We start from the raw sequence: 17,839 nt of genomic DNA, 5'->3' as shown, positions 1-17,839 counted from the left end.
ATAAGGAAGTGGTTAGTCAGATCATCAATTTTAACTTCACTGGATTTTGGTCTATTTAACCGCAGAGCAAGATTTGACAGACCTGGCCCTTTCTTTTCTTTTCTAAAAGATTTTATTTATTTGGGGTGCCTGGATGGCTCAGTGGGTTAAAGTCTCTGTCTTCAGCTCAGGTCAAGATCCCAGGGTCCTGGGATAGAGCCCGCATTAGGCTCTCTGTTCAGCAGGGAGCCTGCTTCCCCATCTCTCTCTCTGCCTACTTGTGAACTGTCAAGTAAATAAATAAAATCTTAAAAAAAAAGATTTTATTTACTTATTTGTCAGAGAGAGAGAGAGAGTATATAAGCAAGGGGAGCTGCAGGAATGGGGAGAAGCATGCTCCTTGCTGAGCAAGGGACTGAGCCCAGTGTGGGACTCAATCCCATGACCCTGGGATCATGATCTGAGCCAAAGGCAGACGCTTAACTGACTAAGCCACCCAGGCATCCCAGAGCTGACCCTTTCTTGAAAGAATTCTGAATAAGTAAAAACTTTCACATGCTTTATATATGTTATACATATATATGTATATGTGTGTATATATAGATGAAAAAAATGAAAAATCTTGTTTCCCTCAGTCCCTCATCTAGTACACTCCCTGCTAGATATAACCACCTTTATCAGTTTTGTGTATCTGATCATTCTTCTTAAAAAAAAAAAAAAAATATATATATATATATATATATATATATATATTTTTTTTTTTTTTGCGGGCACCTGGGTGGCTCAGTCTGTTAAGCGTCTACCTTCGGCTCAGGTCATGATCCCAAGGGCCTGCGATCAGGCCCCACATCGGGCTCCCTGCTAATCAGGGAGCCTGCTTCTCCCTCTCCTCCCACTCCTGTTCTATCAGTCTCTTTCTCTCTCTCTCAAATAAAATCTTTTAAAAAAATAAAAATAAAGAAAAATAATTAAAAAAAGATTTTTTATTTATTTGTCAGAGAAAGAGAGAGAGAGAGAGCACAAGCAGGAGGAGCAGCACGTAAAGGGCCAGCATGGCACTCGATCCCAGGGACCTGAGCCAAAGGCAGACACTTAATGGACTGAGACACCCAGGTGTCCCTCTGATCATTCTTTCTTCAGACACTCCTTGGACCCCTTTTGCCAGTTCTCTTTTACTTAACCTGGGCCCTCTCCTCTTCCCTGTCTCTCCAAGTGATTTTTCTGGTCCTGTAGTTTAAAATACTAGCCTGAATTTATATCTCTGGTCCTGATCTCTAGATCTGTAAACCTACAACACATCTGGATGATTCCTAAGCATCTCAATTTTAACATATCCTTTCTTCCTTATTCCCATCCCCCCTTTTGTAACAAACCTGGTCTCCCCAAATCTTCCCTCTCCCAGTACTTGGCATAACCATCCACCCAGTTACTAAATCCAGAAGCATAGTCATTCCTGACTATTCTCATTTCCCTACTCATCACATCTAATCCAGGACCCAGTCCTATTTCAAATATATTTAGTATCCACCTACAGCTCTCCACTTTTTTGTCACCATTCGGGTCCAGGCCATCTTCATCTCTCACATAGATTACTGCCATGGACTCCTAATTTCTCTTTCTACTTTTATTCTTGACCCCTTCAATTCATCCTTCACATATAAACAAGAGTGGACTTATTATAAATCCTATTATTCCCCTACTTGAAACTGTAGAATGACTTCTTATTACAGTCAAAATCAAATCCAAATTCATTTCCATGGCCTGCAAAATTCTATATAATGTGGACCATGAATATGTCTCCTACCTCATTTCAGGTTGCTATATTTCAAATATACTGTACTTGAGTCTCAAAAAGGCACATATCTGCATTAACTCTCTCAGACCCTTTTTTATTTCATAATATTTATTACACTGTGTTTATTCTTTCATTTTTGTATTTACTTTTTACTCCGTTAGGTTCCCGACTGAAATACTTGTTTCTCTATTAGGCTCTCAACTAAAATATGTTTGTCTTTTCTTCCCACTGTTTCCCCCCCAAAACCTGGTAAAAGACCAAGATATAAGATTTTTGCTCACTGACTGGATGAATGAACAGATATGGCAATAGATGTCACTGCAGAATAATCTTCCCATGCAAAGAAAGTAAGAACTAGAAAATATCATTAAACATCAAATTCTCAAATTTCAATCTCGAATTCCATGATGGATTACACAAAGAATGTGAATTATTAACAATAATACAAAAAGGTTGACAGAACAGCCCACGGGAATATATCATTTTTTAAAAGAATCTCATATATTTTATAAAATATACACACAATGAAATGTATATATATTTATTTACTGAACCTTCACTAAAACTGACTAAACAACATGCATCCTGATGTTTATAGCAGCATTATCAACAATAGCCAAATTATGGAAAGAACCCAAATGTCCATCAACTGATGGATAAAGATGTGGTGCATGCATGCGCGTGCGCACACACACGGAATATTACTCAGCCATCAAAAAGAATGAAATCTTGCCCTTTGCAAAGACATGGATGGAGCTAGAGTGTATTACGCTAAGTGAAATAAGTCAGAGAAAAACAAATACTGTATGATTTCACTCACATGTTGAAGTTAGAAAACAAAACATATGAACAAAGGGAATGGGAAAAAAGGAGAGGGTAACAAAATATAAGAGACTCAACTATAGAGAGCAAACTGAGGGTTGATGGAGGAAGGTGGGCAGGGAATGGGCTAAATGGGTGAAAGGCATTAAGGATGGCACTTTGGTGAAAACTAAATATAAGTGATGAATCACTAAATTCTACTTCTGAAACCAATATTACTCTATATGTTAACTAACTAAAATTTAAATAAAAACTTGAAACAAAACAAAACAAAAATACTGAACAGTGAGCAAGTTAGCAGCAATGAAAAGATATGCTTTCAAAATGGATTGGGAGGGCGCCTGGGTGGCTCAGTGGGTTAAGCCGCTGCCTTCGGCTCAGGTCATGATCTCAGGGTCCTGGGATCGAGTCCCGCATCGGGCTCTCTGCTCAGCAGGGAGCCTGCTTCCTCCTCTCTCTCTGCCTTCCTCTCTGCCTACTTGTGATCTCTCTCTGTCGAATAAATAAATAAAATCTTTAAAAAAAAAATGGATTGGGAAAGAGTTCTCTCAGCAACTGCTCAGCCGACTACTTGATGGTAACAATGGTAACAATCATGGTTAACTACATGCCATTCCAAATGCTTCACTTAAATCTATTCATTTAACCCTAACAGTAAAGGTACTGACTTCATTGTCTAGGAGGAAATTGTGATGGCAAGAGGTCAAGTAACTAGCCCAAGGGTTGCACGGCAGTAAGAGTTGGAATTTGAAACAAGGCAATCTAGTTTATTAGTCCTGTCTCTTAACACTATCTATCTAGTCCTTCCAAAAAAATCCATAAAGACAAAGCTTATGATTAAACTTCAAAAACAAGAGAAAACACCACAATGAACTACTGAAAAGACTATGTATCTCTGAATACCACAAACTCTTCAGCAATTATCATTAAGCTGGGATAGGATTACTCAGTGGGTTGCCCTTGCTTAATTCAAAAATGCCTTAAGCTTTAAATGGCTTAATCTTTTATCTGACACAGAAAAGTTATCACCTGTTCAAATTTCCAAAACCTTCAAGGAGCAAAATATTTTAAAATGAGCTTTACAGAGCGTTTACATAATACATAATATCAGTTTGGCAAACCCTATATAAAGCTGCTTTACCAGAGTTTCGTTTCTTTTCTTTTTTTTTTTTAAGATTTTATTTATTTATTTGACAGACAGAGACCACAAGTAGGCAGAGAGGCAGGCAGAGAGAGGAAGGGAGGAAGGTTCCGAGCTGAGCAGAGAGCCTGATGTGGGGCTCGATTCCAGGACCCTGGGATCATGACCTGAGCCAGAGGCAGAGGCTTTAACACTAGCCACCCAGGCGCCCCTATACCAGAGTCTCTTGAAGCAATAAAGTCTTTAAAAGTTTACCCCTCAAAGTATTTGCAAGTCTGTGAAGGCAGATTATTAACTAATACAGCAACAATCACTTAACTCATCCAGCAACAATCACTTAACTCATCCAATTTGTTTTTGAGGTTAGTAAAGATTCTGTACTCTAGCGTTTATTTCTATACCAAAGAGAGAGAAAGAGACACCAACAAAGAGCACTGGGCAAAAGAGCAGTGATAATAATTATCTAGCTCTCTGATCTTCAACAGAGGGGATAGACTAAACAGGTTTTGTGAAATCAGTAGGAGCAAAATGGTTCTTATCAAGACAAAGAGTTAAAAGATTACTACAGGGCGCCTGGGTGGCTCAGTGGGTTAAGCCGCTGCCTTTGGCTCAAGTCATGATCTCAGGGTCCTGGGATCGAGGCCCGCATCGGGCACTCTGCTCAGCAGGGAGCCTGCTTCCCTCTCTCTCTCTCTCTGCCTGCCTCTCCATCTACTTGTGATTTCTCTCTGTCAAATAAATAAATAAAATCTTTAAAAAAAAAAAAAGATTACTACAGTGGCTATCTACCCAAAATAAAATACAGAAATGACTCTACAGATTAAGAGATAACTAATATAACAGAATATTAAAATTACAAAGAACTGGGGGAAATTTTTTTAGTAGGAAAGAAATTAATACAGTTTCCTAATTATTACCACCAACATTTGTTCAGTAGAGACATGTGACAAAGATACTCACTTTTCCACTTGTCAGAAAAAAGATACCTTGATATCTGATGGTAATGAAGCATGAATTCAGAATAACTGTTCTGAAGAACAGAATTTTCTTTTTTTTCTTTCCTACAAATACTTTCCTGCAAATACTGCCAAGCACAGTGTTTTTGTTTTCCTAGAATTTACAAGACTAAATAAGCTAAAAAGGGGAAACATGTATACCTATAAATACCTTTAACACAGGAAAGAAATCTTTTTCATGCAAACCAGGAAATATTTCCAAACCATAAGGAGATGCCTGGAGACAACCTTAGCAGAACAGAAAGAACACTTGAGACCGCAATTCCAGTTCAGGTTCTGGTACTACCTAAATCATATGACCTCAGGCAAGCCAATTACTGATTGCTGCTGGGGAAGAATACAACTATATGTTCACAGAGGTTGACTCGAATTCCAAATATTGCTTTCAATGGGTATCGGTAAAGTGATAGTTTTTTTTTTTTTTTTTACTTAATAATGTAAATAAGGCTACTTTTAACCATTAGTTAACTATATATAAGCACCTTCCTCTGTACTTGGAAATTCTTTTTTTTTTTTTTAAATCTCTTTAGACAGAGATTACAAGTAGAGTAGCAGGCAGAGAGAGAGGAAGGGAAGCAGGCTCCTTGCTGAGCAGAGAGCCCGACGCGGGGCTCCAACCCAGGACCCCAGGATCATGACCTGAGCTGAAGGCAGAGGCTTCAACCTACTAAGCCACCTAGGCGCCCCTATACTTGGAAATTCTTAAGTGACAATACACGATGACCAACAAATATCAGATTTAAACCCCCAAATGCAAAACTATATTCATTTTCCAGTCACCTACTTATTAACTATGGTGACTAATTCAATGGGTTATAGTATCAAGCTATTCCTAGGTAGCTTTTATTGGGTTCAAAAGTAGGACAAAGATCATCTCAGGAAAGTGTGTGATATTTTCAGATAAATAACACACTTAATATAAAACTTAAAACTGTGAAAAGATACAAGCAACAGAATTCCGCTCTGATGTATTTCCAGTTTTGACCGTATTTTCATTTCTACAGTGATTTCCCATTTCCCATCTCACTTAATCATTGTGACAATCCTTTGAAATAAGTAAGCAGTATTTTACCAACACAATCCAGACCAGCTTAGAAAGTTAGGTAACCTATCAATCATTATTCTAGAATACGAGTCACAGAAATTAAACTGTATTAATCAAGTAGGATATATTCCTCAATGGGGGGGGGGAGCTTTAATGTTTTAAGGTAATACAGGCAAAGAAATAAAATATAAAAGATTTCTACTATAGAGTCATTTCACACCCATACAAATAGGCCACATTTGTCTAGGTACCACCATCCCTCTTCCAAAGGTCAATAAAAACACATTATAGAATGCATAAAATGTTGTCTAATAAATAATTTTTCACTATCATTTATGCTAAAAATACACGACTAAAATCACAGCTCATAATACAATTAATAGGCAGTAGCTGTAGGAACATTAAATTCTCTATCATTACAACACCAGAAAAACTTGTACAAGCTTCTCCAGAAGATCAGTGTAGTCTTGTCTACAGTTTTTCTGACATCAGCCTCAAAGGAGAATTGAAAAACATTAAAGTCGGGAAAAGCAGCCGTCTTGCCATGGTAGATAAACAGTTCTAGAACCTATATGAGATTTTTGCATGGATTTGCAGAAGAAAAAAAAAAGATAATAGTTTAAACCTACTGGAGGTCATTAAGTAATCTTAGTGTGACACAGGGCCACATATGTCTTCCTGAAAGTTTAGAGATTAAGATGACCTCCAGGTTTTATTGCAAATACCTCCACTGTAATAGAACAAGGTGTGGGGGCGGGGGCAGTTAGGGACTTGGAAGCCGAAGAGGACCCTACTCTTCATAAAGTAGGAGATCCGCGAGGGGTCTTTGCAAAAGATCACGGGAGCGAAGGCCCCATTCCCTTGGCCACAGACGCTTAAGATGGCACTTACATGCCTGAATTTTGTTTAGCAGCGAATACGTTTAGTTATCATGTGTTACCATGTCAGTGGTTGGGGAGGTCACACTGACAGGTCCTGAGAAACAGCTTGGTCATCAGCAGGGAGGATCTCATTTACTCTGAGGTCCTAGACACCCAGGGAGGAAGAGAGGAGTACCGTACAGAGCTTAGAACAGCTTCCAAGTCCGCGACAATGAGAGCGAATGGTAGGAAACCCGTGTATGGGTTCCCAGTACTGGTAGCCAACCATGAAGAGGTGTCCCAGATAACCTGGCTACCGCCAGACTGACACACAGAGCCAGCAGCGCCCTAAAACACTGCCTGAAGTCGAAATTACGTTGCCCCAGATCAGCATGGTCTAAGTGGCAGAGCTGCGGAAGAAGCCAAGCTCTGAGGACAGTCTCAGGCTTCCGTCCCCAATTCCACGCGCTGGCTTACCTACCCGCTCTGACCCCGGCTTCTCCGGATCTCAGGATCCTGCAAGCGGCTCGAGACCGCCTCTCACACCCGCCGCTGGGGTCCGGCCAACCGGAACTCACAGGCGTCACTTCCGGTCCGTTCTCCACCCCCTCCACCCCCTCCGGGGACCGCCTCCAAAAGACAAAAGTTCCCCCTCTCCTTTTCGCAACCTCCGCGGATCGTCGCGGGGTTTCGGTTCGGGTTTAGGATTGCGGACCTGTGGGCGGGGCGAGAGGAAGAATGACTGTTCGATTCGAGGTTCTTGATCCGGAACTTATCCAGGAGTCCCGGAAGAGGTAACTCGCGGGGTAGAAGCGTGTTCACTACCGGAAAAGAAAAACGCGAAGGCGCGAGTGAGGCGTTGGGGTGGTTCCCTAGGTAAGTCGGCCCTTCACAGAGCTGAGGAGACGGATGTTCTCCATTCTCTCTCCACGTGGAATGTTTCTTCCCACCTCATTCCACACCTCCTCCCCCAACCTTTCATCTTCTCCCTAGACTGTTCCGCCCAAGTAGACGTTGGAGCCTCTGTTCCTGTTCTGCCAGCCGTCCTTTGGGAGAAGGGACTAAGATCCTGGGAAGGAGAAGGACCCAGAATTTCTGGTTCCCAGGCAAAGCCTCCATTCAGGCAGCATCGGTGCGCGCTCTCCGAATGTGAGAAAATACCGCGCGGGCCTCACATTCTGTTGAATACTTATTGAATACCCACAGTGTATGAAGTTGTTGAGTCCTAGGAGAAAAGAAAAGGTTTCCACGAATACGACCGAAAAATGTGTCTCTGTGTAACACAAAGTGTTCAGCGAAATATTTAATCCTTTAACCGGGTTAACCCTTCGCTCCCCACCCCACCCCCCAGCACTGGACACCGAGACTGTGATGTACAGTAGTTACGTGTAATTGCTACAGCAGTTCTAAGGAGTAAATAATTGATTGAGGAATGATAAAGAGTTCAGAAACCGGTGTCACTTGAATCACGCCTTCCTGGCTGACGAGGTTGTGTTTGTGTATTTAGGTGGAGAATTATAGAAAATAATTTGGGGGGAGAGATTGATTTTTAAAGGGACCTAGCAATTTGGTGTGGCTGGAGAGTACAGTGTGTAACAGGAGAGTAGATTAGAAGGATAAAGTAGATTGTAACCAAAATTGTGTAGTGCTTTGAATTCGTGCTAAGGGATTTGTCTTATTCTTTAGGCCTTTATCCGGTGGTTTTTTGAGCTGGGAAATTCCAGGATCAAGTTTGAGCTTTAGAAGTATAATTTTAATGCCAGGTGGATTAGGCTGAACTAGAACATGCATGAAGCAAATGTGGAAAGATAAGTTGGAGAAGTTAATTTTGGAGGTTTTGGGCCAAGAGATCATTAGGGCACTGGTAGTAAAGGTAAGGAGATAGGTTTACCAGAGATAAATTCAACAAGGTTTGGTAACTGGATGTGGTAGGACAGAGGAGAAAAAGTCCAGGGTTACTCAGAAGTCAAGAATACAGAAGTTTGAGAGGGAAAGGAAGTTACTGAGTTCAGTTTAGGATACAGAGACTACTTCATAGTACACTAGCAGAATCTGGAAACTCACGTTTGGAGCCAAAGAGAGACTTCAGGATTCCTCAGCATATGACAGTTTAAGAATAAATATCTCACGATCTTTTCTCTCTCCTCCTGCTAGATGTCAGCTCTATTAAGAGTGGGACTTTGTTTTGTTTAGTGCTCTATCTTTAGCGTCCAGAACAGTACCTGGTACACAATAGGCCCTCCATAAATATCAATTGATTGAATGGAAAGAGAGTATATAGACCATCACTGTCCAAAAGAACTTTCATGCAAATGTTCTAGATCTGAAAAGAGTGGCCGCTAGCCACTTTTAAATTGTCGAGCTGTTGAGCACTTGAAATGTGGTTCAGTGCAACTGAAGAATTGAATTTTTATTTAGTTTTAATTAAGTCTAAATAACTATGTTTGACTGATGGCTACTATATTGGACAGTGTAGGTGTAGTGAAAAGAGGTCCAAATGTATAAGCAGGGGTAATGTGTACATCGGGGCGAGTGACATAGAGCTAAAGGAAACTGGGAAAAAGCTATCAGAAATATAGAATGATAATAGGGTGAAAGTTAGATTAAAGAATTTGAGGGAAGAAACTAAAGAAAAGTTACCAGTGAGCTGTGGGGAAAGCTCAAGATGAGGCCTAAAAGGAGGCAACTCTGTTTGGCATTTAGCAAGTGTCTTAATTCCTTAGTGATTTCAGTTGAGTGGGGAAGGAAGGCAGGTAATTAAAGAAGTTGAGAGGTAAAGGGAAGAGGAAAAGTCAGGCAGTGGTTTAAGGGTAGGAGAGGATTTTTGGAAAGGCTTTTTTTTAGGTTGGAAAGGCCAAGGTACAGCCAGTGCAGTGGGGTTAATGGGTGGAGTGTGGTTCAAAAGGGGTTGGGATTGAGAGCATTGGTGAAAGGGGCTTAGTCTGGTGGAGGAATGAGAACGCACCAGGAGGAGGGTTTTATAGGACATGTTTGTTTGGCAGTGCCATCATTGCTCTGGATTATCCATGAGACTAAGAATAGTTGTTTACTGTGGTCACAAGCACTGGGTTTATTGATATGTTTGTAGTGGATGTAGGGGGATAGACAAACACTTTTTGGAGGAGTTAGATGATAATGTGATCAGGCCGATAGGAGATTAGAACATCCTACAGAATAAAGATGTTAGGATTAACATGTTAGAATTAGAGACCTCATGAGATATGGTAGAGAAGCATAAAGTTGGTAGTTTCTGGAACTTTTTCTGCTTTTGGTTTTTGCTGACTCCTATTGGTATATATATTTGTTTTTAGATAAAGTTAAGAAGATGAGAAGTTTTCTGTCATCATCTCCAGATGAGTTTCTTTATACCACTTTTACTAGTTATGTTACTGCAGATAAGCAGCTTCTCTGTTGGATCCGTATTTTTCTTGTCTTTACTAATGAGGCTCGTGTCTTTTTCTTATTTTCACAACGACCATAATAGAAGTTAAGGGTTTAGTAAGTTTTGCAACACATAACAGGTCCTATGTATGCAGTTACCTTCTTTAGATAGTACCTGAATCTGATATATAAGATATTTGGTTACTTTGCAACCTAGAAATTGGTAGAGAAAATCCTTCTAATTGTTGACATGGAGGTTATACATATAATTTTTACATAATTGAATATTTTTTCATTTTGGAGTCTGGTTAGATTATCAGAGAGAAGTCTTGTTGATGTGTAACCTCGTGCAGTAACTAAATGATAGATGCATTATGAGATAATGTAGATTTTAGTAAGAATTTAATGTTCTTTTTTCTGACTGCAAAGACATCTAGAGCCATAAAGTACTGTCAGTACAGCTCTGTGACCAGATGTCACACCAGTGAAAGGAATAAACTGGGTACTGACAACTTAATGTGTGTGACCCTCCTACCTCTGGCTATTCCATGTCACCCTCCTTTGATCCCTCAGTGTTCATTTCTTAGGATTCTGTTTTAGCCCTTCCATCACTCTGTATACTTGTCCCGTGGCTTCACCACTTCACCACTTCAGTAACTTCAGTTATATGTTTTCTTAAATCTCTGTTTTTGGCCTAGGCTTATCATCAGAGTTTTAAGATGGTATATCCTTTTTTATTGTTGCTGAATATCTCTAACCAGGATATCTTTTGGTCAAACCAGGTATAATATATCCTAAACTGATTTCAGTATCTTCTGCTTTCAAACCTGCTACTTCAAAACAATTCTCTTCATCAGTAAATAATACCTCTATTCTCCACTTGTTCAAATCCAGGTCATTCTAAACTTCTCCCTTTCTTCTATCACCAGACCTCCAGTGAGTCACCAAATCACACAGATGTGCCTTGGCTACTTCTTTCCTTTTTCATTGACTTCTCTTGTCTAAGTGACTTTCACCTCATCTAGACTATTGGGAAAGGCAAAATATAGCAGCATTAAAAACATGGGAATGAACGTACATGCCTCAACATGGATGAATCTTGAAAACATACTAAGTGATGGAAGCTTGAAACAAAAGGCTACATATTTTATGGTTTATATGAATGTCCAGAATAGGCAGTTTGTAGATTAGTGATTGCCGGGGGCCCAGAGTTGGAAAAAATGGTAAACAACTGCTAATGGGTACAGGAGTTTCTTTTTGAGGCGCTGAGAATGTTCTGGGATTAGATAGTGGTGATGGTTGCACAACCTTGTAGATACATTTTTAAAAATTTTACTAAATTGTACACTTTAAAAAGGGAAATTTGGGGGGCATCTGGGTGGCTCAGTAGGTTAAAGCCTCTGCCTTTGGCTTAGGTCATGATCCTGGGGCCCTGGGATCGAGCCCCGCATCGGGCTCTCTGCTCAGCAGGGAGACTGCTTCCCTCCCTTTCTCTCTGCCTGCCTCTCTGCCTACTTGTGATTTATCTGTCAAATAAAAAAATAAAATCTTTTAAAAAGAAAAAGGGAAATTTTGTAGTATGTGGATTATATCTCAAAATATTTAATATCTCCTATGCTATCCTCATTTATTTTTTGAAATTTTAAGATTTTTTTTGGTAAGGATTTGATTTGCTTGACAGAGACATAGCGAGAAAGGGAATACAAGCACAGGGAGTGTGAGAGGGAGAAGCAGACTCCCCTCTGAGCAGGGAGCCTGTTGTGGGGCTTGATGCAAGGACCCTGGGATCAGGACCTGAGCCGGAGGCAGATGCCTAACGACTGAGCCAACCAAGCACCCCTAAGATTTTATTTTTAAGTAATTGGTGTGGAGCTTGAACTCAAAACCCTGAAATGAAAAGGCACATGCTCCACTGACTGAGCCAGCCAGGCACCCCATCCTCATTTAAAATATTTGAAATAATGTATTCCAATAAAATACTGAAATAAAATATTGAAAACTACAGTCTGCCTGCCATACAATTTAAAAAACACTCATATAATGTCCTAATTTTAACATAAATGAGAAAAGGAAATTTGACAGCCATCTATATGCCATGTAGATTATGCAGGCATAATCGAGGTTATTACTTGTAAGCACCACAAATATGATGGCCCACACATTTCAATATACAAATGCTTCTCTTTCAGTAGAAGACATTGATGGTTGTTTGTGCCTGTACATGGAAGCATTATGAGTCCAATAGCCTCAAATGTAGACTGATAACAGGTGTTTTATTGGTGACTCAAATATCATCAACAGCTTTGCTGAGGGAACAGAAATTTCTAAAATATAAAGGACAAAGGATGATCTTCCTTTGTTTTATATGATAGTTACACTTTTGGTAAATTCAGTGACTATTAGAACCTTGCAGAACGTACTTTGTGTCCATATGTATAATGAAGTTGGGTTCTTGTCTCAGGTGTTATTTTTCACCTATAATTTCCAGTGAGACGAATCTTTACTTCGTAAGACTTTTAGCACTCCATGCTGAAGTCTAGTAAATGTCAGCAGTGCACCTCACTCCAGGACCATTGTTGTGACAGCCAGAAACTTCTCCGAGGGGTTGGTACCATCCCCATTGAGAACCACTGGATTATGAAGACACAGTTAAATGAGCACTATATGCCAGAGAAGGGATGAGTTATTCTCGTTTTCTTTGGGTTCTTTAGACAGCTTCGTAAAATGGCATAGTTCCTTCCTCTCTACAAGACTCAGGGAAGACTGAGGAACAGAGCTTTATTATATCCAAGAAAAAGATAGATACTCCTTATGTTGAGAATGAAAATGACCTAAACTGCTTTACCAGTATTCTTGAATCTTTTAGAATACGCAGGGGAGAAAAACAGTACATTAAGATCCAAAATATATTTTGCTTTTTTTCTGGATACCTCATGTAGTTTTAAAACGTTACTGCTTATATTGTCAAGGTGTTTTGTCTAATAAGCCTGTATCTTTTCACTGCTAGATAGTGATAACTTTTTTCCCTTTCCTTTAAGATGCTCTCCAAATCCTTGGTAATGGAATATTTGGCTCATCCTGGTGCACTTAGCTTGGCTGCCGGAGTTGCTTGTGGCATGTGCCTGGGCTGGGGCCTCCGTGTACGCTTTGGGATGATCCCCAAAAGCTCGCTGAGCAAGACAGACACAGAGACCGGAAGTGAAGCATCCATCTTAGGAGAGAGTGGGGAGTACAAAATGATTCTTGTGGTTCGAAATGACTTAAAGATGGGAAAAGGGAAAGTAGCTGCCCAGTGCTCTCATGCTGCTGTTTCTGCCTACAAGCAAATTCAAAGGAGAAACCCTGAATTGCTCAAACAATGGGAATACTGTGGCCAGCCCAAAGTAGTGGTCAAAGCCCCTGATGAAGAAACTCTGGTTGAATTACTGACCCATGCGAAAATGCTAGGACTGACTGTAAGTTTAATCCAAGATGCTGGACGTACTCAAATTGCACCAGGCTCTAGAACTGTGCTGGGAATTGGGCCAGGACCAGCAGATCTAATTGACAAAGTCACTGGCCACCTAAAACTTTACTAAGTGGAATTTTGTTTGATGGTCCCACCATGATGTGCTTTGAAACCATTAAATTCTAATAATAAAAGCTGAATTTCTCCCCCACCCAGCTTAAGTATTTTTGAGATGAAAATCCATTTCCATGTTCTTCTACTATGTAGTTGGCTCAGTTACAGTTATGTTGGGCTTTAAAAAAAAAAAAAGTTGGTTAAATGATCCCGATGGTTCAAGTGATACCACTTGAAAAACAAGAAGTATTTTTGAGAGAAACTTGTCACAAGATAGGATTACAAGGGCAGGGGTGCTGGGGAGAGCATCTCCTTGCATAATCAGCTTTGTGTTAATAGCTCTTCTTCCCTAAGACAGTGTTGCTTGAAGGATCAGGGTTCAAGTGTGTACCCATTGATGCAAACTACAGTTTGTTTTCCTCCGTCACTTTTTGGAAGACTAGAAGCCATTAACAGATCATGGTATAGTCCCACACAATTAGTTTACAATCTAACCTTCTGGATTTGTCTCAAAATTGAGGTTTTACAGTCATTGATAGAATCTACTTGTCTTCATGTTCATTTCCCCGACCCACGCTGGCCAGAGGTTCTCAGCAGTGCTTCTACACCATGGCCTATAAAAATTCCTTTTACTTCCCCCAACTTTTCTAATAGCAAAGGTATTGAAAAACGTGCGAAGTGACTTATATGGACTTTGAAGGTAGTACTGGGCCCACATAAAAATTTACAGTAATTGTGGAGTTAATATAGTGTGTCATCCAACAGCCTACTGTTTCTTTACCTAAAATTTAAAGAACCAGATAATTATTTAAGGGCACCTTTATCTCCCTTTTGATCTTTATATACCTGTCATGATAGTAATTCCAGTAATTGCTGTTAAACCAGCTGCCCAGAATATGAAGGAGGTCCCAGTTCCCAAAAGCTACATAGCTTCTTGAATGAAAGCCACCTTTTAGGGGAATCCTGACAGTATTTTTAAAATTGAGCATATCCCTAAGAACTGATGATGCCAGAGAGCGTTTTGGTAACAGGTGCACATTAAGTAGCTCTTCAAGGTTAATTTTGACAGTTTGCATTAGTTAGCATTTAACTTCAACATAAGCAGCATGGTAACACAACTTCAAGGTCTAATGTCAGTGGAGTCGGGGCAGAACACCAAAGATTACTGCAGCCAGTTTTAGTTCTAATATTTAGTCAATTTTATAGAGTTTATGCTGGCATATGACAGCACAGGAGAAATCGCATCTGTAAATGATGCCACAGTAGCAACTGCTTCTAAATAGAATGTTTATACTAGATTCAAAAGTGATGCAATAGCATGTAACTGAGATGAAGAGAACTCCATCATAAATGCATGATTCTGCTCAGGTTCTGAGGCTTGCCTCAGAGACTGTGACTCCCAAGTTCAAAGACCGTGCATTCCCAACAGGATGGCCTGCTGTGGCTGACTCAAGTAATTGTAAGAAGTCATGACATATCTACTAGGATGAATTGTACACAAATTCTAGTAAATCTGGAAATATATTATGCTTATTTCCTAGTTCATCTATACTTAGTATTTGTTTTACAGGGTACTTAATCTTATAGTTCTCAGGGTATACTCTACAGAGCCCATAGGGTCCTTAAGATACTTCCTGGGGTCAAAACTATTTTCATAATACTATGCTGTGCTGACATTTGCAAAGGTGGGTAAAACTGTTGGGACCTTTCACAAATCGAGGCAGGAGCATCCTACCTATACAAGTAGTACTTCACTGCCCTACACCCACCGTTAAAAAAAAAAAGGTTCTGGGACGTCTGGGTGGCTCAGTTGGTTGGGCAGCTGCCTTCAGCTCAGGTCACGATCCCAGCGTCCTGGGATCGGGTCCCACATCGGGCTCCTTGCTCCATGGGGAGCCTGCTTCTCCCTCTGACTTTGCCAGCCTGTGCTCGCTCGCTCTCTCTTTGACAAATAAATAAATAAAATCTTTAAAAAAAAAAAGTTCACTTAATGTCCTTGATAAAGCAGTCCAAAAAAGTACTGAATTTGACCCTAAACTTTGTGTATTTGTCTTAACATTCTCTGTAATATTAAGTACTTCTGGTACACACTGAAGTATGAATGTTGTCTTGGGAAAAAAGTGGGTAACTGAGTTGTGAGCTGAACTAGCAGCCTTTGTCATAGAAGATTTTTACTTGCAAGAACTGACAAACTAGTTACTCATCCAGGCCTTGATGTTTGGCAGGGATTTCCTCATAAATTAAATGACTCAATCATTTTAAGGAAAACAACTGACAGTATTCTAGAAAACTTCTATCTGCCTCTCCTCCCAAGTTTCCCAAAACTCGTGATTTTTCTGATGAGATCAGTATTCCCCACAATATTTTTTTAAAGCTATTTGTCAGTATGCAGAAGACCTGCACAACTTAGTGAATCAGTATTTTCCATATAACCAATGCATGAAGGTACAAATCATGCATGCGTAAAAAGATCCACTCAAAATAAAGAGATTAATGGGTTTTAATATAACATCACAAAAAGTTAAGTGTTAAGTCAGATTCCCACATTTCAACTAACCACAAGTATCTCAAAGGGCTACTAAAATACTCCCTTCCTTTCCTAATTACATATCTGCATGAGGCTAGACTTTTTTCACATACTTTAAAAAAGAATATATTGATTATAGAAACAAATATGAGAATCCAGCTGTCCTCTGTGAAGATGAACTTTGAAGAGACTTGTAAAAAACAGTGCCATGCCACTTTTACTTGTTTTGAGAATTATGGTTGGTTAACAGGCAATGAGTTTAAGTTATATTTAAATGAATTATATTTTAAAATGTTTTAATTACTAATACAGTAAATATCAACACTCACAATTCCACTTAAACTAAAGCTCTTTGGGATCTTCATAATTTAAGAGTATAAAAGGATCTTAAGTTTGAGAACCACTAGTGTGACAATGTCTACGTGACTAAATCAATTCACAGAAAGTTCAAGCAGCCCTACCTGGAGATCATGTCAGTTTGTTCCTGTTGTTGAATATGTTGTATGATGTCTAATGTCTATGTCGAAATAATTATCAACAAGTAAGATATTTTTGGTACAATGGCTGTATTTGGATAGTAGAGCGAAAGATCATTGAAAACATGTTTACCTCCAGAGAGGTTTCCCATTAAATCTCTCTTTCCCTTCTTCCCTTCCGTTACAGTTAAATTTGAGAATTGTAAGAACTCTTAATACTCTGTTTTTAGTTCTTTTCCCAGACCATCCACCTATTCAGAGTAATGTTCGGGAAGACACCTTAAAATAAAGTTTATTACCAATTTGTTCTACCACTTACTGTATAATACTTTACTGCCAAGTCGAGAGGTAGGTAGGCAGTGTGATTTATAATTCTGGAAAGTACTCATCATGTTAACATACACAAGAGGGAACATGTTCAGATGTTCAGCTTGCTCAGGATTTGAACCTTTGTCATGCACTGCTACAGTTTCTGTAACAGCCTGTAATTAGCCCATTAGGGATGGTTGATGCAGCAACTCTGTTTCATTGGACGTAGTATCACATTTTAGAACACGGTTGTTGGGTTTTTTGTTTTTTTTAATTCTTAAGGTTATAAGAAAACCTTTACTAAATATTTAACTTAAGGAAAAGAGATGAATTATTCCACTGGAAAAACAAAACCCCCACCTGATTCAAAGTACAGGAAAGATTCAGAAAAACAAATCTTGACTCTGAAAAGAACAAACTTCCAGGGACCATTGCTATTCTCCCTCATGATTTTGATAACAATAAAAGGGGCGTAAGTGCAGAGATCCTACAGAAACTTAAGTATAGCCGGATGTTTTCAGTTTGACAAACCAGAAAAGGAAAGGTATTTAACAGCTAATACTTTAATTTTTGATAGGAAAATAAGGGATGATTACAAGTGGGAAAGGGCAGGGGTTCCAAGTTTCAAAAAAAGCCTTCCATGCAGCTGATGGTCATCTGCCTTACCTAGAGAATTATAGGACAACACAAGGCTAGGTGCAGGCTCTCTAACTCTATTGAGGATTAACAATGAAATAAACAAAGTAACATTCTCAGCCATAAACAAAAAAGGCTGAATTCAAACACCAGTTAAAAAACAAAGTACCCATAATTTGGGGGCCCTAAGGGGCAGTATGTTAATTACACGCTTACATATTTTTATTTCAAGTTAATAAAACATCCGTATCTGTATATTTAAGTGAAATGCTTAGATAAAAACCTAAGGT

At 39.5% G+C, this 17,839-nt stretch overlaps 2 protein-coding genes across 6 annotated transcripts in view; one reads left to right on the top strand and one right to left on the bottom strand.

Moving 5' to 3' along the window:
* Nucleotides 1-7,239, bottom strand: part of VMP1 (vacuole membrane protein 1) — a 140,166-nt gene extending 132,927 nt beyond the window's left edge. Inside the window, exon 1 of one of the 2 annotated variants that reach the window (XM_059380556.1) lies at nucleotides 7,140-7,239. The gene's annotated coding sequence lies outside the window, so the exon portion shown is untranslated. Of the gene's footprint in view, nucleotides 1-7,135 lie in introns of both variants that reach the window. The other variant, XM_059380557.1, reaches the window with a different exon arrangement.
* A 106-nt stretch (nucleotides 7,240-7,345) lies between these two features.
* Nucleotides 7,346-16,918, top strand: PTRH2 (peptidyl-tRNA hydrolase 2). Of its 4 annotated transcripts, none has more exons than XM_059380560.1 (3): nucleotides 7,443-7,534; nucleotides 7,652-7,807; nucleotides 13,078-16,918. In XM_059380560.1, exon 3 carries the CDS (start codon nucleotides 13,078-13,080, stop codon nucleotides 13,615-13,617), a length of 540 nt encoding a protein of 179 aa, XP_059236543.1. In that variant the 5' UTR covers nucleotides 7,443-7,534; nucleotides 7,652-7,807; the 3' UTR covers nucleotides 13,618-16,918. The 4 variants fall into 4 exon arrangements, with proteins under 4 accessions (XP_059236545.1, XP_059236543.1, XP_059236541.1 ...); XM_059380561.1 differs by having other exon boundaries at nucleotides 7,449-7,534; nucleotides 7,652-7,790; XM_059380562.1 differs by lacking the exon at nucleotides 7,652-7,807 and having other exon boundaries at nucleotides 7,346-7,452.
* The last annotated feature ends 921 nt before the right edge of the window (nucleotides 16,919-17,839 follow it).

The sequence above is a fragment of the Mustela nigripes genome, chromosome 16 (assembly GCF_022355385.1).
Source record: "Mustela nigripes isolate SB6536 chromosome 16, MUSNIG.SB6536, whole genome shotgun sequence".
NCBI classification, from domain to species: Eukaryota; Metazoa; Chordata; class Mammalia; order Carnivora; family Mustelidae; genus Mustela; species Mustela nigripes.
The sequence above is the reverse complement of the archived record's forward strand: the minus strand, read 5'-3'. Positions and strand labels throughout refer to the sequence as shown.